The following is a 23,324-nucleotide window of genomic DNA, read 5'->3' as shown; positions in this document are numbered from 1 at the left end:
AGACCAAGTCACTGGTGCTTCCTGCTTTAATTTTTGCTTGTAAGCAGGAATCAGGAGGATAGAGTTATGGTCAGATTTGCCAAATGAAGGGTGAGGGAGAGCTTTGTATGCATCTCTGTGTGTGGAGTAAATGTGGTCTAGAATTATTTTCACCTCGGGTTGCACATTTAACATGCTGATACAAATTACATTTGTGGCCAAAAGTGAGAATGTAAAAGAAGTTGAGAATGACACAAATATTAATTTTCACAAAGTCTGCTGCCTCAGTGTCTTTCGATATTTTTGTCAGATGTTACTATGGAATACTGAAGTATAATTACAAGCATTTCATAAGTGTCAAAGGCTTTTATTGACAATTACATGAAGTTGATGCAGAGTCAATATTTGCAGTGTTGACCCTTCTTTTTCAAGACCTATACATCCGCCCTGGCATGCTGTCAATTAACTTCTGGGCCACATCCTGACTGATGGCAGTCCATTCTTGCATAATCAATGCTTGGAGTTTGTCAGAATTTGTGGGTTTTTGTTTGTCCACCCGCCTCTTGAGGATTGACCACAAGTTTTCAATGGGATTAAGGTCTGGGGAGTTTCCTGGCCATGGACCCAAAATATCGATGTTTTGTTCCCCTAGGCACTTAGTTATCACTTTTGCCTTATGGCAAGGTGCTCCATCATGCTGGAAAAGGCATTGTTCGTCACCAAACTGTTTCTGGATGGTTGGGAGAAGTTGCTCTCGGAGGATGTGTTGGTACCATTCTTTATTCATGGCTGTGTTCTTAGGCAAAATTGTGAGTGAGCCCATTCCCTTGGCTGAGAAGCAACCCCGCACATGAATGGCCTCAGGATGCTTTACTGTTGGCATGACACAGGACTGATGGTAGGGCTCACCTTGTCTTCTCCGGACAAGCTTTTTTCCGGATGCCCCAAACAATCAGAAAGGGGATTCATCAGAGAAAATGACTTTACCCCAGTCCTCAGCAGTCCAATCCCTGTACCTTTTGCAGAATATCAGTCTCTCCCTGATGTTTTTCCTGGAGAGAAGTGGCTTCTTTGCTGCCCTTCTTGACACCAGACCATCCTCCAAAAGTCTTCACCTCACTGTGCGTGCAGATGCACTCACACCTGCCTGCTGCCATCCCTGAGCAAGCTCTGTACTTGTGGTGCCCCGATCCCACAGCTGAATCAACTTTAGGAGACGGTCCTGGCGCTTGCTGGACTTTCTTGGGCGCCCTGAAGCCTTCTTCACAACAATTGAACCGCTCTCCTTGAAGTTCTTGATGATCCGATAAATGGTTGATTTAGGTGCAATCTTACTGGCAGCAATATCCTTGCCTGTGAAGCCCTTTTTGTGCAAAGCAATGATGACGGCACGTGTTTCCTTGCAGGTAACCATGGTTGACAGAGGAAGAACAATGATTCCAAGCACCACCCTCCTTTTGAAGCTTCCAGTCTGTTATTCAAACTCAATCAGCATGACAGAGTGATCTCCAGCCTTGTCCTCGTCAACACTCACACCTGTGTTAACGAGAGAATCACTGACATGATGTCAGCTGGTCCTTTTGTGGCAGGGCTGAAATAAAGTGGAAATGTTGTTTGGGGATTCAGTTCATTTGCATGGCAAAGAGGGACTTTGCAATCAATTGCAATTCATCTGATCACTCTTCATAACATTCTGGAGTGTATGCAAATTGCCATCATACAAACTGAGGCAGCAGACTTTGGGAAAATTAATATTTGTGTCATTCTCAACTTTTGGCCACGACTGTAGGTAAAACCGATTTTAAGTTTCCCTGCATTAAAGTCCCCGGCAACTAGGAACGCCGCCTCTGGATGAGCATTTTCCTGTTTGCTTATGGCGGAATACAGCTCATTGAGTATGGTTTTAGTGCAATCCTCTGGTCTGTGGTGGTATGTAGACGGCTACGAAAAATACAGAAGAAAACTCTCTAGGTAGATAGTGTGGTCTACAGCTTATCATGAAATACTCTACCTCAGGCGAGCAAAATCCTGATACTTCCTTAGATATCATGCAACAGCTATTGTTTACAAATATACATAGGCCCCCGCCCCGTATCTTACCAGAGGCTGCTGTTCTGTCCTGCCGATAGTGTATAACCCACCAGCTGTATGTTCTTAATGTCATCGTTCAGCCACAACTCGGTGAAACATAAGATATTACAGTTTTTAATGTCCCGTTGGTAGGATATACATGCTTTCAGTTCGTCCCATTTATTTTCCAGCGATTGAACGTTAGCTAGCAGAATGGAAGGCAAGGGAAGATTAGCCACTCGTCGCCTGATCCTCACAAGGCATCCTGATCTCTTTCCACGAAACCTACGTTTCCTTTTCCAGCGAATCACGGGGATCTGGGCCTGGTCGGATGTCTGCAGCATATCCCTCGCGTCCGACTCATTGAAGAAGAACTCCTCGTCCAATTTGAGGTGAGTAATCCCAGTTCTGATGTCCAGAAGCTCTTTTCGGTCATAAGAGACGTTTGCAGAAACATTATGTACAAAACAAGTTACGAACAATGCGAAAAAACAAACAAAATAGCATGGTTGGTTAAGATCCGATAAGACGGCAGCCATACTCTCCGGCGCCATATTTCCATACCTTGTCACAACAAAACTGATTGGCTCAAACGCATTAAGAAGGAAAGAAATTCCACAAATTTACTTTTAACAAGGCATTCCAATATACCTCTTGAAGCTGGTTGAGAGAAGGCCAAGAGTGTGCAAAGCTGTCATCAAGGCAAAGGGTGGCTACTTTGAAGAATCTCAAATATATTTTGATTTGTTTAACACTTTTTTGGTTGCTACATGATTCCCTATGTGTTATTTCATAGTTTTGATGTCTTCACTATTGTTCTACAATGTAGAAAATAGTTAAAATCAAGAAAGACCCTTGAATGAGTAGGTGTGTCCAAACTTTTGACTTGTACTGTTCATGCATACAGACGATAATATATATATATATATACACACACACAGACAGACAGACAGACAGAGCGACCGACCGACCGACCGACCGATGAAAATACATTATATAACAACATTTCACTGTGTGTTCCCTGCTTCAGATGTTCAGCTCAAGGCTGACGGCCTACTTCAGGAGGAAGGGCGTGGCCGTGACGGACCGACGGGTGCAGAAGATGAACGAGATCCTCAACTACATCAAGTTCATCAAGATGTATGCCTGGGTCAAGGCCTTCTCCCAGGATGTGCGCAGTAAGTGCTGTGTGTGAGATTTAATTGATCAATTAGCTGGTTGACTGTCTGACTGAATGACTGGTGGTTTTCCATGTAAACAGATTTTGGTCTGGTGTTTTAATCTCAGGAACCACATCAATATCATGGCAATCTTAGATGAATACTAGTGACTGACGGACTGAGTGGCTGGCTGACTGACTCATTGCACGCGTTCGAATGGATCAGTTCTGTGAAGTGTCGTGTCTTCGGCATTATTAAAAGTGAAGACTATTATTTTATCAACTCAATTCTCTGTAATTATTATTACGTGATTAAACTAATCATGGAAATGGAATTAACTAGGAAGTCGGGCACCAATCTTCACATTACAAAGTTATAATTTTCCTAATATAACTCTTCAGATATTTTAATATCTGATCAATTAGTCTTCTTATTAATGAATTATTCTTCTTATTAATGAATTATTCTTTACCTCACGTTAGTCTCATTCCAAACGTCGTAAATTGTTGGTTATCTGCACGTACCCAGCCTTTACTATGAATCATCAATACACCAATTGTCTTAATAATTGATTTATTTACTAACTAAATAATCACAGAAATGCATAAACAAACAACAGTAGATATGGTTACAAAGAAATGATAGGGGAGGTTCCCTAGTGGGCTAAGCCGATATGACGGCTTGGTGGACAAAGGGAAGTGGGTGTGGACTAGAGGTTGACCGATTAAGATTTTTCGATACCGATTATTGGAGGACCCATACAAGGCCGATACCGATTAATCGGCCGAATTTTAAAAAATTTTTTTTTTAACATTTGTATTATTATTATTTTTTCTCTCAGTTTTTTTCTTTTTTTATATATATATATATATATATATTTGGAATAATGACAATTACAACAATACTGAATGAACACTTATTTTAACTTCTTTGGGATAGGGAGCAGTATTTTCACGGCCGGATAAAAAACGTACCCGATTTAATCTGGTTACTACTCCTGCCCAAAAACTAGAATATGCATATAATTAGTAGATTTGGATAGAAAACACTCTAAAGTTTCTAAAACTGTTTGAATGGTGTCTGTGAGTATAACAGAACTCATATGGCAGGCCAAAACAGCGTTTGACATGCTTCTAAGTACGGTAATAGAATATTTTGAATTTTTTTGTCACGAAATGCGCCCGTGGGAATCGAACCCACAACCCTGGTGTTGCACCATGCATGGTGTTTGCAACACCAGGGTTGTGGGTTCGATTCCCACGGGGCACCAGTACGGAATTTTTTTTAACGAAATGTATGCATTCACTACTGTAAGTCGCTCTGGATAAGAGCGTCTGCTAAATGACTAAAATGTAAATGTAACTGTGTAGTGATTCCTTTTTGTCTTTCCCGCATGTTCTACCAACTGAGCCACACGGGACCAGTTGATAATTATATTAATTGAAATGCTAATCCTTTGGACATGAACGCTCACTCATTCGGGAATAATTTCAATCAATATATATTTACGCCCAGTGTCGTCGTGATTTCTGTTGGAATCGTCTGTCTGCGGAGAATCAGTTCATGAGCGTCTCTCTCTCTGCTTCCCTGAAGATCAAAGTATTTTGTGGTTAGAACGGATTCTTCAGAGTACCATTCAGAAATGTTCTCATAGAATAGGTGTTTTGTCGGTATTCGCAATCCCAGGTTTACATAATTTCTAACTGCAGACTAGTAATTAGTATCTAAGATTTGCTCTTATTCTGTCAGGATCGATAGTCTCAGAGTTTTTAACCATTTCCCATCATGTAGCCAATGCTCCACGTGGTATGGTTAGGAATTCAACAACCATTGCAACCTCAGGGTCCACCGAGGTACGCAAGTTCTGAAGAGAATTTCCTCAGGAGGGGGTTTTATTCATAACAATAGAAGAGGCGGTTATCTGACACCAGATCATGTCTGTGCTCACGGGGGCGGGCCAATGACTTAGTTAAACTTTAAAGGAATACAATTCTCTCACATTAGATGTAACATCACATTACATAATTTCACAAATAGTTTAATCTTTACTCATTCATTTTATACAAGAATTAGATGCAAACCCCATAATTGAGAAATGTACACATTCAGAGATATAGTTATGTGTGTTTCCTGTCCTCTCTGAGGTCACCAAATGAAACACAATCGTCATACCTGTATCTTAAGTGTCCACGGACCATTCCCACAAGTGGACATTTTGTTTCAAATTCCCATTTTGGGGAGTTGCCCATGTGAAATCTTTTGTTCTCGCTGTGTCTCTCTTTCTGCATGGCCAGGGGGAGAGAGTCTCCGCCAGGAATTTACGACCTGAGATAACAGAACCTGGGTGTAGGAGAGAGGGGGAAGCCACTAGCTATGCCCAAAAAGGGTCACGTCATGACAGAAGTCTGTGACCATTGTTGGTCACCGCCTTGCAAAATTGTGTTGCCTTATGGGCAGGGTCCAAAATTAACACCCGCCAAGCGCCAAATGTGGGTAGATTTTCCGTTTGGCGAGTAAATCTCAGAAGGCCATCCCCAACACTGGCGGGTAAATGTTTGTACCAAAATAGTCATGTAATAAAAATCTAGCATGATGGCTCAGAGGAAATTACTCATGTTTTCCAGCCACAGACCGTCTCTAGTGCTCCTAGTTTTGTGGCACTGATTACCGACGGGACATCAGCTACTCGACATTGCTCACTTGCCACGGGTCTGTTGCTAGCTACCATTCATTAAATAGCTGTTATGTGGCGACATTTACCTGGAGTAAGCCAACCATTGAAACGAAAACCCACAGACAAAAAGGAGGACGAATCACATAAAAAAAAGAACGTTTTGTGAGAAATGGAGGTTTGGAGATAATGGAGTTTCAAGAGGCTGGCTACAGTATGATGCTGAGGCTGTGGTGATGAGTTGTTCTGTATGTCGCCAGTATGCTAAAGATAAAAGCAGAAGCAACTCATTTGTCATCGGAAATAAAACGATGAAGCTGGAGAATATTTGTTACCATTGTGGTGCCGGTTTTAGCCAGCCGGCTAATTTTCAACCGCAGTCCCTTGTCAGGTCATTAAAAACAATTACAATATAGACAATCATTGAGCAGTGAGCACACGCAGAGCTACATAGGACAAGCAAGACATAGCATACAGACAGAGCAACATAGGACAAGCAAGATGTAGCATACAGACAGAGCAACATAGAACAAAAAGCAACAAGACAAAATCCATAAAAGCAACAAAGTGTTTCCACACCTCACAAGCAACAGACAACATGGAAAGCGGCAATACACAGCTAGGGATTATGTTCACAAATCTGATTGACCTTTAGCCATGTCTTCATGCATTTTGTGAAAGTGTGATATGTGGTGCAGTTATGTGTGTCTGATGGCAGTGTATTCCAGACATGGGAAGCTCCCACAGAGAAAGTGGATTTACTAAAGGTGCTTTTCCTTAAGGGAACTATACAGTCACCTCTCATGGCAGACCTTGTGGATCTGCTGCCATATGTTTGGGTTTTCTATTTAACAAAAATACTGAGTGGAGGGGGAGGAGCCAGGCCATTTAGGATCTTGAATACAAGACATGCGTCGGTGTATTGCACAAGATTTTCCCAACTCAGGAGCTCATGCTTTCTGAGGATGTAACAGTGATGATGGCTATTGGGCTTCCTATCAAGCACTTTGAGAGCCTGTTTGTAGACAGACTTAATAGGTTATAATGTTGTACAGCAAGCTTGGGCCCAACTACTCAAGCAGTATGTTAAGTGGGGGAGTATCATAGATTTGAAGTACAGTTTTGCTACCTCTGTAGTCAAACAATTTCGTATAAATCGGAAATTAGCTAGGTTGAGTTTGGTTATTTGAATTACCTTTTTCACATGCTTTTTAAAAAGAGAGGTTGGAATCAAGTATGATGCCAAGGTACTTAAAATCAGATACCACCTGGAGCTTCTCCCCTGACACATAGACATCTGGCTCAGTAGCATCTGTTGCCCTCTTTGTGAAGAACATGCAAACAGTTTTTTTCACATTGAGATGCAAACACGAGTCACTGAGCCACTTTGTAACCTGGACCATTACAGTAGTGAGTTCTTGTGCAGCTTGTTGTTTGCTCTTTGCATGCACATATATCACTGTGTCATCTGCATACATTTGAACTACAGACTCAGTACAGACAGAAGGCAGATCATTAATGTACAGGCTGAACAGGAGGGGCCCCAGTATTGACCCTTGGGGCACGCCCACATCATAGCTAAGAGTGGGAGACAGCTCATTGCTCACTCTGACACACTGAGTTCTGCCTTCAAGGTATGATTTCATCCATCTTAAGGCATCGGGGGAAAAGTTGAACTTGGACAATTTTGTGATGAGAATCTCATAGTTAACAGTATCAAAAGCCTTCCTTAGGTCCAGAAACACAGCCCCAACAACGCCCCCTTTGTCCATCTTGGACTTCACATTTTCCCTAAGAAAGCAGTCAGCCGTTTCTGTGGAGTGTTTCGCTCTGAAGCCAAACTGCATGCAGTGTAATGTGAAGGGGCTGTTGTTGAGGTGGGCAATCAGTTGTTCTGCTACACACTTTTCAACAACCTTCGACACCACAGGTAGTATACTAATGGGCCTGTAGTTACTCACGTCAGCACGGTCGCCCGATTTAAAGATGGCCGTTATTATGGCCGACTTCCATACCCTTAGAAACACCCCCAGACCAATAGATGTGTTGGTGACCTTAGTAATGGGGCCAATGTGTGACTCTTTGGGCTGGACTCTACCTTTTTTTTAAACTACAAACACATCTTTGGATTTAGAGTTCTTTAGTGAGCTAATCACCTTGTTCACCTTTTGACTCAGAAACCTCCCTTATGATGAAGACAGATTGAGCATCATTCACTAGCACTGAGCACAAGAAACCAGTGGAGGGGTTCTGTGTCAGTACCCTGACAGAGTCAATAAAGTAGGAATTGAAGGCTATTGCTATTTCGACTGCATCCTGTGTTAGATTGTTATTCACCATGATTTCTAGTCTTTTTGCAGTGTTACTATTTATTTATTTCACCTTTATTTAACCAGGTAGGCAAGTTGAGAACAAGTTCTCATTTACAATTGCGACCTGGCCAAGATAAAGCAAAGCAGTTTGACACATACAACAACACAACGTTACACATGGAGTAAAACAAACATACAGTCAATAATATAGTAGAAAAATAAGTCTATATACAAAGTGAGCAAATGAGGTGAGATAAGGGAGGTAAAGGCAAAAAAGGCCATGGTGGCAAAGTAAATACAATATAGCAAGTAAAACACTGGAATAGTAGATTTGCAGTGGAAGAAAGTGCAAAGTAGAAATATAAATAATGGGGTGCAAAGGAGCAAAATAAATAAATACAGTAGGGGAAGAGGTAGTTGTTTGGGCTAAATTATAGATGGGCTTTCCCTGTTAACTTTTTTTTAGATTCTCCCAGATCAATTTAGAATTTCCCTTTGCCTCACCAATTATGTTAATAAAAAAGTTTGCCTTGGCCTGTCTGATTTCTTTCATCACCTTATTTCTCAACATGGTCAACCTACGTCTGTCATGCTCTAATTTGGATTTTAGGGCTGTTTTTAGAGCATAATCCTGTTCTTTCATCAATTTCCAGATTTCTCCATTTAGCCAAGGAAGATTGCTCTTTTGGCCAGGTTTGGATTTGATTTTCTTTAGGAAACCATTTATTGTAGTCTGGATTGTGGATAGAAAAACCTGACTATCAGCTTCCACATCTGTATAGGACAAGAGATCATTCCAGTTAATTCCCTTAATTGCGTTTACAAAATAGTTTAATTCACTCTTAGGAATTCTTAGTTGATCCATCTATCTAACAGTAGAGAGGTTAAACCTGTTCTTAGAAAGCTTTCTGGCTATAAGTGTCAGATTATGATCAGACAGCTCAGTAACCATATTGAATGATTTAGTCACTCTCTGGTTTATTACTGAACACCAAATCAATCTGTGTTTTAGAGCAACAAGTCACCCTGATTGGCCCTTTAACTAGTTGTCAAAGGTATTAGTGATCCGTTTGAGGGTTTTCCTACAAGACTCCCATTAAGATGACCTCTTTCCCAAAATCCCATTCCCTAAGCATGTTATTAAACTGATCAAAAAACACAGTTTTGGTGGAAGGTGGTCTATACATTCCAATAAGGGTAAAATACATTTGGGGAGACAGTGTAACGTTCAGGCCAATACATTCTAGTTCATTATCACATGACCACTCAATTTGTTTACATCGGATATGTTCTTTAATGTAAATCATCAGACCCCCTCCTCTTCCTTCAATCCTGTCTCTCCTGAAAACATTGTAGCCAGGCACAATCAAAGCAGCATATGGAGAGTTTTTATGGAGCCATGTATCTGAGAGGCAGAGGAAGTCAAGGTTGGAGTCTGTGAGTAGATGTTGAATTTGATCACTTTTTGGAATGACTCTACAAATGTTCAAGTGCCCCCCTAGTAGTCCCTTGGGCTTAGCTCGTGGGTCCCAGATGACTCGAGAGTGATTGACACATTGAAAAAAGTTATATTTTCTGTGTTTTCTGATGGCTAGGTTTAGGCCGTTTTATTTCGTTTTGATTAGGGGCAGTTTGGTAGCGTAATTAACAATCCCTCCCGCTTGCACTGGATGCGGGGAACTAATTAAAACAGCTTGCGTACCAGAAGCAAAGTCAGGGATCGCATATAGCGGCTTGGGTATGTTTGAAGAGTCAAAATCTATCCTGCAATTTTTTTTTTTTTTTTTTTTTTATCTTGCAATTTTCCATAACACCATGAACACAGCAAGTGTCACATTGCCTGCGTGTCTGTGTCCCGGGCTCAATCGGAGCCTCTCCTCTTGACACCCTCTGTGCTGGCGCTAATGCAGAGCAGACCAGCACGAAGATGAAGATGCTGTTAGGACTGTACATGCCATTGGCAAGAAGGCGAGACCACTTTCTGACTTGGAGTGGATGTGTGAGTAAGTGAAAATGTTGTTACTCTTGTAGCTTGACTAGTACTTTTGTAGCTAGTTTTTACAAGTCTATTTAGAAGACGTGGTCCAGTATTGGAGGTTATTTCTCAGCTCTCGATAAGCTTTGGTTCACCTCAAAATAGTGTATAAATACCATTAAATTATAGGCCTACTGATGCTGACATGATCACCATGCTTTCCTATGGCTCTGTAATATTCTATTTTAATGTTTGTCTCCAGATGCTGTTTACATTTTAAAGCATTGTGACACAATTTACTTTACCAGCCTTATAGTGTTGATCCTTAAGTAAACAAAGGGTAGAAGGCTAATTTAGCACAATCAACTGCCAGCTATATTGGATAACATGATTGTATATTTAATTATTATTGAATTAATTTGATGTTTGATTTTTGCAGTTTGGATGAAGAAAAAAAAGGAATCGCTATGGGCTCAACTTATAGAAATGAGAAGCAGGCCAAAGAATGTATGCACCATATTGCAGAGGTGGAGAGAAACAACATCAGAGAGAATCTGAAAAACATCAAATTTCTCTTTGTCATGTCAGATGGCTCCACAGACAGTTCTGTGAAAGAGGAGGAGTTAGTTTATGTCAGATTATGTCACAAGGGCAAGATCGAATCGAAGTTTGTTGACATCAAGTCGGTGGAGAAGGTAGACGCGGCACACACAAGCAACTCCATCAGTGCCATCATGGAGGGAGTGTGTGATGAATGGAGGAACAAGTTGGTCGCTCTGGGAACAGATGAAGCTGCTGTGATGATTGGAGCCAAGAATGGTGTGGTCAGCCGGCTGAAGGGGGACAGGGCCTACATCATCGGCATCCACTGTATGGCACACCGCCATCTGGTCCAACGTGATGTTTCAGAATGTAGAAGACCTCCTCAGTGGGCTCTACACCTTCTACCACACCAGTCCACTGAGCAGGGCTAACCTGGTAAACAGCTTCCAGGTCTTGGGCACACACCACTGGTGCCCACCAGAATGGGTAGGACACCTATTGCTTGCACTAGACCACTTCCTACGAGGTTACCAGAGGCTTGTCCAGCACCTGGAACAGGTAATGGCTCTAGATTGCTATGCTAAGTACTCCAAAAGTCATTATCAATATGTAATGTCCAGTAAATTTTTCAACAACACGGTTACAGTTGGTAACATGTTTCAATGTTTTATGCACTGATAAAATGTGTCGTCATCTAATATTGTTTTTTTTTTGGACAATAATTAATTGTCTATTTGTGTTTATTTTTCTTTATGTATTTCAGATTCAATCTGCTGATGCCCAAAATGTCCGAGGTGTCCAGCAGACCAAGGCCAGGAAATACTACAGAACTGTGAGGGAGGCTGTTGTTATCCGCTTCTGTGGCTTCCTGCATGACACACTAACACACCTGAGCAACCTGTCCGCTTGTCTGCAGAGGTCCACAGCTCCTTGTGCTCAACACAGGCAGTACTTAAGAAGTACAACACCAGGTATGTTTATTTAAACTGCAATAAGAAATAATTACCTTAAGAGAATTAAGAGAAAGGATTACGTCAATAAGAGAGGGAGAGAGAGTGTGAGTCAGAGTGTGTTGTAAAGGAAAATTCTGAAAGCAAATTAACCTGTTATCATCAGAGAAGGGCCCATGATGAAGGCCACAATGGCCAACAGATATGAGGGAATTTCGCTGACCAGAGGAGACCGCAAGACCCTCGTCACCTCACAGGACATAATGCTTGACAGGCTAATGGACAGTATGACTGACAGGTTCCAGGACGCCAGTGTAGGGGTCCTGAGTGCCACCAAGCTGGTCAGCTTCACCAACTGGCCAGAGTCAGGAGATGCAGCAGTAGGTTACTTTATGTTTTGTATTACAGGGCACTCAGGTCAGGTTCAGGTTCATATTTTTATAGTTTGAGAATTAAAACTGCATGATGCTTGTTGTAATGTATACAATTATTCTAGATTTTGGTGACACTGAACTGGAAACCCTGGTGGACCACTTCAAGCCTGTCCTGGAGACCTCTGTCATCCATGTTGAAACGATCCCTGACCAGTGGACTGTCCTGAAGGTGCTGATGTACCAAGAGCCCCAATCCCTGCAGAAGATGTCCTGGTTCCGTGTCAACAGGAGCCATAGGCGTTCCTGCCCTGATTTGCTGGCATTGGTTGACCTGCTCCTGTCCTTCCCTGCCTCCACAGCTGAATGTGAAAGAGGTTTTAACACCATGAAACAGGTGAAAACCGATTGGCGGTCCAACCTAAAGTCTGATACACTGTCAGATCTCCTTATGGTCCAGCTGTCCTCTTCAGAGATCAGGGAGTATGATCTGATAAAAGCTGGGATGCTGTGGCACCAGGACTCTGTCAGGATCAGGAGGCCAGACTTCATGGACCATGCAAAGAGGGTGATTGGGGTAAAGAGTGAGGAGTCTGATGAGGAGGTTTAAGTTGATTCAAATGATTAAGCATCTGATAGGTTTACAAAACCTTCAAATGTACTTTTATGTTTGATCCTTAAGTACATTTAATAGAACATACTTCAGTAGAATGTTGAGTTCAAGACTACTTCAGTTGTATTCAGGCTGGGAAATTAAATCTAGCCACAGCCAAAATTAACCAGCATCTGATAAGTCTCTATTTTACCTGTATTTTATCAGGGTATTTATACTCAAAGTAAAGGATTTGTAGACCTGCTTCCCATGTTTCCCCTTTGTATCAAGAGAGCACCAATTCTATGTCCACTGCACTTCTCATAATTGTATCTTACCATTGTTGTTGCCCTGTTTTGACTTCTATGTACTCTTATTCATTGTATCTGATATATTTTGTTTATTTCATTGTGTGCCCACTGTTTGGCATTTCTGCACTCTGTACAGCACTTTTGGTCAACTACAGTTGTTTCTAAATGTGTTCTACAAATAAACTTTATTTGATCAATATACACTGCTCCAAAAAATAAAGGGAACACTAAAATAACACATCCTAGATCTGAATGAATGAAATAATCTTATTAAATACTTTTTTCTTTACATAGTTGAATGTGCTGACAACAAAATCACACAAAAATAATCAATGGAAATCCAATGTATCAACCCATGGAGGTCTGGATTTGGAGTCACACTCAAAATTAAAGTGGAAAACCACACTACAGGCTGATCCAACTTTGATGTAATGTCCTTAAAACAAGTCAAAATGAGGCTCAGTAGTGTGTGTGGCCTCCACGTGCCTGTATGACCTCCCTACAACGCCTGGGCATGCTCCTGATGAGGTGGTGGATGGTCTCCTGAGGGATCTCCTCCCAGACCTGGACTAAAGCATCCGCCAACTCCTGGACAGTCTGTGGTGCAACGTGGCATTGGTGGATGGAGCGAGACATGATGTCCCAGATGTGCTCAATTGGATTCAGGTCTGGGGAACGGGCGGGCAGTCCATAGCATCAATGCCTTCCTCTTGCAGGAACTGCTGACACACTCCAGCCACATGAGGTCTAGCATTGTCTTGCATTAGGAGGAAGCCAGGGCCAACCGCACCAGCATATGGTCTCACAAGGGGTCTGAGGATCTCATCTCGGTACTTAATGGCAGTCAGGCTACCTCTGGCGAGCACATGGAGGGCTGTGCGGCCCCCCAAAGAAATGCCACCCCACACCATGACCCACCACCAAACCGGTCATGCTGGAGGATGTTGCAGGCAGCAGAACGTTCTCCACGGCGTCTCCAGACTCTGTCACGTCTGTCACATGTGCTCAGTGTGAACCTGCTTTCATCTGTGAAGAGCACAGGGCGCCAGTGGCGAATTTGCCAATCTTGGTGTTCTCTGGCAAATGCCAAACGTCCTGCACGGTGTTGAGCTGTAAGCACAACCCCCACCTGTGGACGTCGGGCCCTCATACCACCCTCATGGAGTCTGTTTCTGACCGTTTGAGCAGACACATGCACATTTGTAGCCTGCTGGAGGTCATTTTGCAGGGCTCTGGCAGTGCTCCTCCTGCTCCTCCTTGCACAAAGGCGGAGGTAGCGGTCCTGCTGCTGGGTTGTTGCCCTCCTACGGCCTCCTCCACGTCTCCTGATGTACTGGCCTGTCTCCTGGTAACGCCTCCATGCTGTGGACACTACGCTGACAGACACAGCAAACCTTCTTGCCACAGCTCGCATTGATGTGCCATCCTGGATGAGCTGCACTACCTGAGCCACTTGTGTGGGTTGTAGACTCCGTCTCATGCTACCACTAGAGTGAAAGCACCGCCAGCATTCAAAAGTGACCAAAACATCAGCCAGGAAGCATAGGAACTGAGAAGTGGTCTGTGGTCACCACCTGCAGAACCACTCCTTTATTGGGGGTGTCTTGCTAATTGCCTATAATTTCCACCTGTTGTCTATTCTATTTGCACAACAGCATGTGAAATTTATTGTCAATCAGTGTTGCTTCCTAAGTGGACAGTTTGATTTCACAGAAGTGTGATTGACTTGGAGTTACATTGTGTTGTTTAAGTGTTCCCTTTATTTTTTTTGAGCACTGTATTAAAATAATTTTGTTTCAATTATTGCTCTGGCCTCATCTTTAAGTTTGTATTGAACATAATACCTTATTATCTCAATTAAATGTACTGAAATGAATGTATATGTGACACAAAAAGGCTATTTATTATTTTGTCTGGTAAAAAATACCCTTGGCTGGTGGATTTTTTCATCTACCAATACCCTTGGCAGGTGAGTCAAAAAGTTAATTTCGGACACTGCTTATGGGTATAAACAATTCCAACTTGTGCCTACATGTCGACTGACGTTTTTTACAAAAACAAGGTGATCGACGGTCATGAAGTTTCAACTGCAAGTTTCTGCAGTTGCTCTTCACCAACTTCAACCTTCAGCCATCGCCTGCATTGTGGGAGGCTATTGTCAACCAATCCCTAGGGTGTTTTTCTTTCACACACGCATACAGGGTTGTCGCAAAATGCACCTCTCCTGTCGACTTCCATCTGTAGTCGTCAGCATTAGCCTAAACTTGAATACGACCAGTGTTTTACTAACTGACAGACTGATTCATTGTTTGACTGGCTGGCTGGCAGCCTGACTGGCTAGTTGGATAGCTGACTGACTGACTCATTGTTTGACTGATTCATTGTTTGACTGACTCATTGTTTGACTGACTGACAGACTGACTCGTTGTTTGACTGACGGACTGACTCATTGTTTGACTGACTCATTGTTTGACTGACAGACTGACTCGTTGTTTGACTGACGGACTGACTCATTGTTTGACTGACTGACTGACTGATATATTTACCCCTGCAGGGATTCGAGAGGAGGAGCGCATCATCCTAGAGAGGACTGGCTACTTCCAGAGCATCACAGTGGGTGTGGCTCCCATCGTTGTGGTGATCGCCAGTGTTGCCACCTTTTCCACTCACATGCTTCTGGGCTATGACCTCACAGCTGCTCAGGTATCTCAGCTATCTGGTCCAATCCCAGTCTGCCTCCCAAATGGTACCCTATTTGGTACCCCATTCCCTATTTAGTGCACTACAATTGACCAGGGTCCTACTATAGTGCACTAAATAAGGAATATGGTGTTATTTGATCCACCCTAGCCCATAGACACTCTAGGTTTGAATATGTGTAAGCAATATTTTCAACCCTGCCAATCAGAAGAAAGGCATGTTGAGGCAATGAGCATATTGCTTGATGCAGCGAGCATTTTCAACAGAAGGGGAAAATCCTGAGGTGAGCAGGGTTATGTTCCTTTTTAGTTGGATTGTTGAATCTGGTATGCCAGTGGGGGGGTTCTCTAGGACAGAATTTGATGGATGATTTGACTGACAGAAGCCGGTCACCCAGGTCTGTCCTACTAAAACAAATCATGGACAGTGTTGGATCTTTCTTCCCCTCGCAGGCATTCACAGTGGTGACTGTTTTCAACGCCATGACCTTTGCCCTAAAGGTCACCCCTTTCTCTGTCAAGTCCCTGTCAGAAGCATCAGTAGCCATGGAGAGGTTCAAGGTAAGATCGCTCCCTTTTTCTTTCTTTCTGGCTGTCTGTTCGGCTGTCGCTGTCTGTTCTTCTGTTCGGCTGTCGCTGTCTGTTCGGCTGTCGCTGTCTGTTCTTCTGGCGCTGTGTGGTATGTGAGTGGGATGTGTTGGTTCTGCCTGTCCGTTGGTCTGGCTGGCTCTCTGTGGCATGTGAGTGGGACGTGTTTGAGTCTGGGTATGTTGGCAGGACATCAGTGTTTGTCCTGATTCTGTTTCTCCTAATCCCCCTCTCTGTTCTCTGAGAAACACTCACCCACATTACTTCAGAACAGACATACACAGCACTTCAGCACCTCCCGGGAACAACGGGCAGGGGGCGATGCGGTGCCAAGCGGCTCTAGATGCAGTGGAAAGAAAGAGCTTTACATTAATGGGGTCTTTTGAAACCAAATAGATAAGTTTGAACTGCTTAAACCGTTACATCAATGACCTTGACATTGTCATCATGACTCCTACATGCTCCGAGTTCACTTCTTCATGCCCTGTCCTCGCATAGCGGCCGTATCAGAGCCTGATGTGTGTCTGTGTGTGTTTGTGTTCTGATACGCCTCTCCTCTCTTCCGGACCATACCAGAGGGGGGCGACGTGTGTGTGTGTGATCTCTGACACCGCTCTCCCTGGCCTACTAGAGCCTGTTCCTGATGGCGGAGGTGGAGATGATCCGGGACAAGCCCCAGAACCCTCAGGTTGCTGTGGAAATGACGGGCGCCAGCCTAGCCTGGGAGACGGCAGGTCACAGTGCCCAGCCCACACCCCGTGGCACCCCCTTGGTTGGCGCCACGCTGAGGCACGGGCGGCGGAGGCCCGCCCAGAAGGACAAGGCAGGGGAGCAAGCAGGGCATCTGCTGAAAGAGGGGGAGATCCTGTCCAGCCCTGAGGGCAACTCCCCTCCCATCCCCTCCGTCAGCCAGCGGCTGCAGAGGACCCTGCACTGTGTGGACCTCACCGTTCAGCAGGTAGCTAACTAGGCACGGGATGGAAGTGTTTGGTTGTGAAAGGACAGAAAACATTTCACATACAGTAGTACACAGTCCACACATCCAGTGGTTTGAAGCAGGTAGTGGAGGTCAAAGAATATGGATGTTTCCCAAATGGTACCCTATATAGTGCACTTCTTTTGACCAGGGCCCATACACTAGATGGGGAATAGTGTGCCATTTGGGACACATTTCAGCAAAAAGTCAAATAAGACTGCGGTCTTCCTATCTATGGCTGCTTCCCAGATGATACCTTATATAGTGCACTTCTTTTGACCACTAGATGGGGATAGTGTGCCATTTGGGACCCATTTTAAGCAAAAAGTCAAATAAGACTGCGGTCTTCCTATCTACTGTACAGTTGAAGTCGGAAGTTTACATACACTTAGGTTGGAATCATTAAAACTAGTTTTTCAACCTATAGTTTTGGCAAGTCGGTTAGGACATCTACTTTGTGAATGACACGTCATTTTTTTCAACATTTGTTTACAGACAGATTATTTCACTTATAATTCACTGTATCACAATTCCAGTGGGTCAGAAGTTTACATGCACTTAGTTGACTGTGCCTTTAAACAGCTTGGAAAATTCCAGAAAATGATTTCATGGCTTTAGAAGCTTCTGATAGGCTAATTGACATAATTTGAGTCAATTGGAGGTGTACCTTCAAACTCAGTGCCTCTTTGCTTGATATCATGGGAAAATCAAAACAAATCAGCCAAGACCACATAAAAATAATTGTAGACCTCCACAAGTCTGGTTCATCCTTGGGAGCAATTTCCAAACACCTGAAGGTACCACGTTCATCTGTACAAACAATAGTATGCAAGTATAAACACCGTTCTGTCTCCTAGAGATGAACGTGCTTTGGTGCGAAAAGTGCAAATCAATCCCAGAACAACAGCAAAGGACCTTGGGAAGATGCTGGAGGAAACTGGTACAAAGGTATCTATATCCAAAGTAAAACGAGTACTATATTGACAACCTGAAAGGCCACTCGGCAAGGAAGAAGCCACTGCTCCAAAACCGCCATAAAAAAGCCAGACTACGGTTTGCAACTGCACATGGGGACAAAGATCGTACTTTTTGGAGAAATGTCCTCGGGTCTGATGAAACAAAAATAGAACTGCTTGGCCATAATGACCATCGTCATGTTTGGAGGAAAACGGGGGAGCCTTGCAAGCCAAAGAACACCATCCCAACTGTGAAGCACGGGGTGGCAGCATCATGTTGTGGGGGTGCTTTGATGCAGGACGGACTGGTGCACTTCACAAAATAGATGGCATCATGAGGCAGGAAAATTATGTGGATATATTGAAGCAACATCTCAAGACATCAGTCAGGAAGTTAAAGCTTGGTCGCAAATGGGTCTTCCAAATGGACAATGACCCCAAACATACTTCCAAAGTTGTGGCAAAATGGCTTAAGGACAACAAAGTCAAGGTATTGGAGTGGCCATCACAAAGTCATGACCTCAATCCTATAGAGAATTTCTGGGCAGAACTGAAAAAGCGTGTGCGAGCAAGGAGGCCTACAAACCTGACTCAGTTACACCAGCTCTGTCAGTGGGAATGGGCCAAAATGCACCCAATTTATTGTGGGAAGCTTGTGGAAGGCTACCCGAAACGTTTGACCCAAGTTAAACAATTTAAAGACAATGCTACCAAATACTAATTGAGTGTATGTAAACTTCTGACCCACTGGGAATGTGATGAAAGAAATACAAGCTGAAATAAATCTTTCTCTTCACTATTATTTTGACATTTCACATTCTTAAAATAAAGTGGTGATCCTAACTGACCTAAGACAGGGAATTTTTACTAGGATTAAATGTCAGGAATTGTGAAAAACGGAGTTTAAATGTATTTGGCTAAGGTGTATGTAAACTTCTGACTTCAACTGTATGTATGGTTGAAAGGTGCAATGGGCTGTACAGTTTGAAGAGGTATCGTGGTTAACTGACCAGGGGAAATTCAGGGCTAAAACTAGGGATAAGAAAACCATCATAATCTTTCGTTAGTTTTATTTTGCACTGTGATTCATCTTTTCACTGCCAATGTGTACATTGTACAACATGAATAAATGGCACTCAAATATCCACCATACTACCCTGTGTCTCCAGGGGAAGCTGACTGGGATCTGTGGAAGTGTGGGCAGTGGGAAGACCTCTTTGATCTCTGCCATCCTTGGACAGGTAAGATATGTCTAACAGGCCTGCTACACTGGATGTGTAATTTTTTTGCAGAGTGTGAGGCACTCCTATTCATTGAAATGAAACCTGGCCGTAAGCAGGATAGCTCCGTGAGAGGCTTGCGCTGCTCAGCATAAAATTCTTAAGAATCCGATGTGCGGCTCACGCCTGAGAGAACTTGATAAAGTGATTTGCACTCTGCTCACATGGCAAACGATACATGTCCAGTGTAGAAAAACGTACTGTTTTACCAACAGCCCTGCGTAGCTCCCCTGTAAGAAATATACAAATATGGTGGAAACTCTTGTTAGCCCATGAGTACACCACTTCAATAACAGGCACACACTGCAGTTCATGTGGCCCTCCCTTACTCTTGTGGCGTACAGCAGGTTGTTAGCCACTTGGGGGAGACTCGTCGAGGCCTGGTGACAGATGGAGTATACATCACGAGGCGATGGCTCCATCTGCTGGACGTGCCAGGTCTCAACGGGCTCTCCGGCCAGGACTAATTAGGCTGATTGGGGATTGGTGAGTAGTCAAGCGCTGATTGCTCACCAGCTGTGCAAGTCCCATAAAGCTGTCAGAAGGGCAGTACACGTGGGCAGAGAAGGACTCCTGTGTAGTAGGGGATGGTACCAGAGGTAACAGGAGGGAGTTCAGTTTTGATCACCACAGGGTACAGCATGACCCGGAGCCCAGAAGACGGTATCCCGGAGAGGGTCTCTTGGGGGAGACCTATTCTTTTCTTTTGGACTATTTTAATAAACACCTTTGAAACTGAGCTAATCCTACTCTGTCCGTGTCTAATCTGTGTAAATGTTTTGACCCAACCCCCTGGTCTGCCACACTCTGTAGACAACTGTTGACTAAGATGCATGATGTCCAGGGGCCTGTTGGAGAGGGTGCACCTTTACTGTACGTTCAGATATAACATGATTTCCTTGTCAGGTAGAATGGGGAATCGTGTTGGCTTTATCCTTTACAATTCTATCTGAACGTTTTACTTCACTCAATACATGGTGTGAATGGTTTTATGGTGAAGATGTCCCTAGACGCTGATCTGGCGTCAGTTTAGCATTTCCCCCACTAATGGTTAAGGTTAGAAGTAGGGGAGTGGAAGCTGATCCTAGATCTGTACCTAGGGACAAACTTCACCACAGAGCATGTGAGTGATTGTAGGATGACCTGTGACCTTTATGACCTTAAGATGACCCTGCTGGAGGGCAAGGTGGCAGTGAACGGGGACTTTGCCTATGTGGCCCAGCAGGCCTGGATCCTCAATGCCACGCTCAGGGACAACATCCTCTTTGGGAAAGAGTACGAGGAGGAGAGGTAACGGAATGAAACTACTGATTTAAAAAAAAAAACTTTTTTATATATTTAAATTTTTTTGAGGTAGGACAGTGAAGAGGAGACCAGAAAGCTCGGTGAGATTGCGAGTCAATCGGGCAGAGGGTCGGATTCGAACCCATGCCGATACTGGTAGCCTAGGCTTGCCGTACATGTGTGCTGGGGTACACAGCATTAAACACTGGAGCACACAGGCCACAGGAATGATACTACTGTGAGAATCGATTGGATTAATGTGCATAGTGATTTCTAAGGTGCTCCTCCATTACCCAATATATACTGTAGCTCTGAAGTATAATTCAGGGCCTTCCCTGTGGCTCAGTTGGTAGAGCATGGTGTTTGCAACGCCAGCATGGTGTGTGCAATGCCAGGGTTGTGGGTTCGATTCCCACGGGGGGCCAGTACAAATGCATGAAATGAAATGAAAATGTATGAAATGTATGTATTCACTACTGTAAGTCGCTCTGGATAAGAGCGTCTGCTAAATGACTAAAATGTAAATATAAAATAATTCCACTGTGTAGGTTCCAGGCTGCTCTGAGTGCATGCTGTCTGAGACCTGACCTGGCTATCCTGCCCAACGCCGATCTGACTGAGGTGAGCATTATGAATTGTTTATCCACCATGAAAATAAGACTTTGGGCCTTATTGTGTCTAGATGAGCAAAAATGTTATAGGTCCGCACTAGGGCTGTGGTGGTCATGACTCTTCAAAGGGGGGATACTCTTGACCCAAACTGCTACAGACTTATACCTATCATACCCTGCCTTTCTAAGGTCTTCGAAAGCCAAGTTAACAAACAGATCACCGACCATTTCGAATCCCATCGTACCTTCTCCGCTATGCAATCTGGTTTCAGAGCTGGTCATGGGTGCACCTCAGCCACACTCAAGGTCCTAAACGATATCTTAACCGCCATCGATAAGAAACAGTACTGTGCAGCCGTATTCATTGACTTTCGACTCTGTCAATAACCACATCCTCATTGGCAGACTCAACAGCCTTGGTTTCTCAAATGATTGCCTCGACTGGTTCACCAACTACTTCTCCGACAGAGTTCAGTGTGTCAAATCTGAGTGCCTGTTGTCCGGGCCTCTGGCAGTCTCTATGGGGGTGCCACAGGGTTCAATTCTTGGGCCGGCCCTTTTCACGGTATATATCAATGATGTCGCTCTTGCTGCTGGTGAGTCTCTGATCGACCTCTACGCAGATGACACCCTTCTGTATACTTCTGGCCCATCTTTGGACACTGTGTTAACAACCCACCAGACGAGCTTCAATACCATTCAACTCTCCTTCCGTGGCCTACAACTGCTCTTAAATACAAGTAAAACTAAATGCAAAAATCTCTGAAACTGGAAACACTTATCTCGCTCACTAGCTTTAAGCACCAGCTGTCAGAGCAGCGCACAGATCACTGCACCTGTACATAGCCCATCTATAAATAGCCCAAACAACTACCTCTTCCCCTACTGTATTTATTTATTTATTTATTTTGATCCTTTGCACCCCAGTATTTCTACTTTGCACACTCATCTACTGTCAAATCTACCATTCCAGTGTTTTAATTGCTATATTGTATTTACTTCGCCACCATGGCCTATTTATTGCCTTTACCTCCCTTATCACACCTCATTTGCTCACATTGTATATAGACTTATTTTTCTACTGTATTATTGACTGTATGTTTGTTTTACTCCATGTGTAACTCTGTGTTGTTATATGTGTCGAACTGCTTTGCTTTCTTGGCCAGGTCGCAGTTGTAAATGAGAACTTGTTCTCAACTTGCCTACCTGTTTAAATAAAGGTTAAATAAAAAATAAATAAATAGAAATGACATTTTGTCAGCCGGTTAGTGTCATGCAAATGACTGCCAGTATCACAGTAATTCAACCTTATTTAACATGAACACGTTTAGCATCTCCAGGCCTCCATTCATACAAGCCACTGATTTACATTTACGTCATTTAGCAGACGCTCTTATCCAGAGCGACTTACAAATTGGTGCATTCACCTTATGATATCCAGTGGAACAACCACTGATGTGGGCCTTTGGAACATCTACATTTAAAAAAGTTTAATAAATCCATTTACTATACACCATCATAATAAATCCATTATATATTTTAGGCAGGTCTAAAGAAACATAATGATATGAAGTATTTCAGAAGAACAGAATATGAGTTGGCCTTACTGTACTGTATGTTATCTGGCTATGCGCCATGCCATAGGCTTGTAGGCTAGTTCATGTAGCAGACAAGATTTACATATAAGTCCCGTGCCATTATTTTATATAATATGATTTTATAGTAAGAAGAATATAATTGAACTCATCTGAATAAAATAGAAAGGATATTTTTCCCATTCCGGAGCATGTTCGCATATGAAGTGGCTATGTTAAGAATAATGTTAAGATTAAAATAGATCATTTGAAACAGGTCCTTTGCGCTATATATAGAGTTGTTTGGCAACTTTAGTTGTGAATGATACAAACCTTAGAATGCCTTAGAAATCAAAACATAACGTGCATTCGGAAAGTATTCAGACCCCACATTTTGTTATGTTACAGCCTTATTCTGAAAT

General features: G+C 43.2%; 2 protein-coding genes across 7 annotated transcripts in view; both read left to right on the top strand.

Annotated features, from left to right (window-relative positions):
* Positions 1-23,324, top strand: part of LOC115205844 (multidrug resistance-associated protein 5-like) — an 83,893-nt gene that overhangs the window by 37,473 nt on the left and 23,096 nt on the right. For all 6 annotated transcript variants that reach the window (XM_029772218.1, XM_029772219.1, XM_029772215.1 and 3 more), the window contains exons 8-14: positions 3,080-3,227; positions 15,489-15,637; positions 16,087-16,194; positions 16,853-17,179; positions 19,323-19,394; positions 20,599-20,723; positions 21,266-21,338. In XM_029772218.1, the coding sequence (XP_029628078.1) occupies positions 3,080-3,227; positions 15,489-15,637; positions 16,087-16,194; positions 16,853-17,179; positions 19,323-19,394; positions 20,599-20,723; positions 21,266-21,338 (1,002 nt within the window). The remainder of the gene's footprint in view (positions 1-3,079; positions 3,228-15,488; positions 15,638-16,086; positions 16,195-16,852; positions 17,180-19,322; positions 19,395-20,598; positions 20,724-21,265; positions 21,339-23,324) is intronic.
* LOC115205845 (uncharacterized) lies at positions 10,405-12,975 on the top strand. The gene is made up of 3 exons (XM_029772221.1): positions 10,405-11,268; positions 11,474-11,681; positions 12,157-12,975. Exons 1-3 carry the CDS (start codon positions 11,068-11,070, stop codon positions 12,639-12,641), a joined length of 894 nt encoding a protein of 297 aa, XP_029628081.1. The 5' UTR covers positions 10,405-11,067; the 3' UTR covers positions 12,642-12,975.

The sequence above is a fragment of the Salmo trutta genome, chromosome 13, assembly GCF_901001165.1.
Source record: "Salmo trutta chromosome 13, fSalTru1.1, whole genome shotgun sequence".
Taxonomy (NCBI): domain Eukaryota; kingdom Metazoa; phylum Chordata; class Actinopteri; order Salmoniformes; family Salmonidae; genus Salmo; species Salmo trutta.
This window is presented reverse-complemented; position numbering and strand designations above follow the sequence as displayed.

Excerpts from the sequence above, each read along its gene's own strand:
- LOC115205845 (XM_029772221.1), top strand. The coding sequence starts at position 11,068 with ATGTTTCAGAATGTAGAAGACCTCCTCAGTGGGCTCTACACCTTCTAC. Across the intron at positions 11,269-11,473 it reads TTGTCCAGCACCTGGAACAG|ATTCAATCTGCTGATGCCCA; the intron begins GTAATGGCTCTA and ends TATGTATTTCAG. Across the intron at positions 11,682-12,156 it reads CTTAAGAAGTACAACACCAG|ATTTTGGTGACACTGAACTG; the intron begins GTATGTTTATTT and ends CAATTATTCTAG.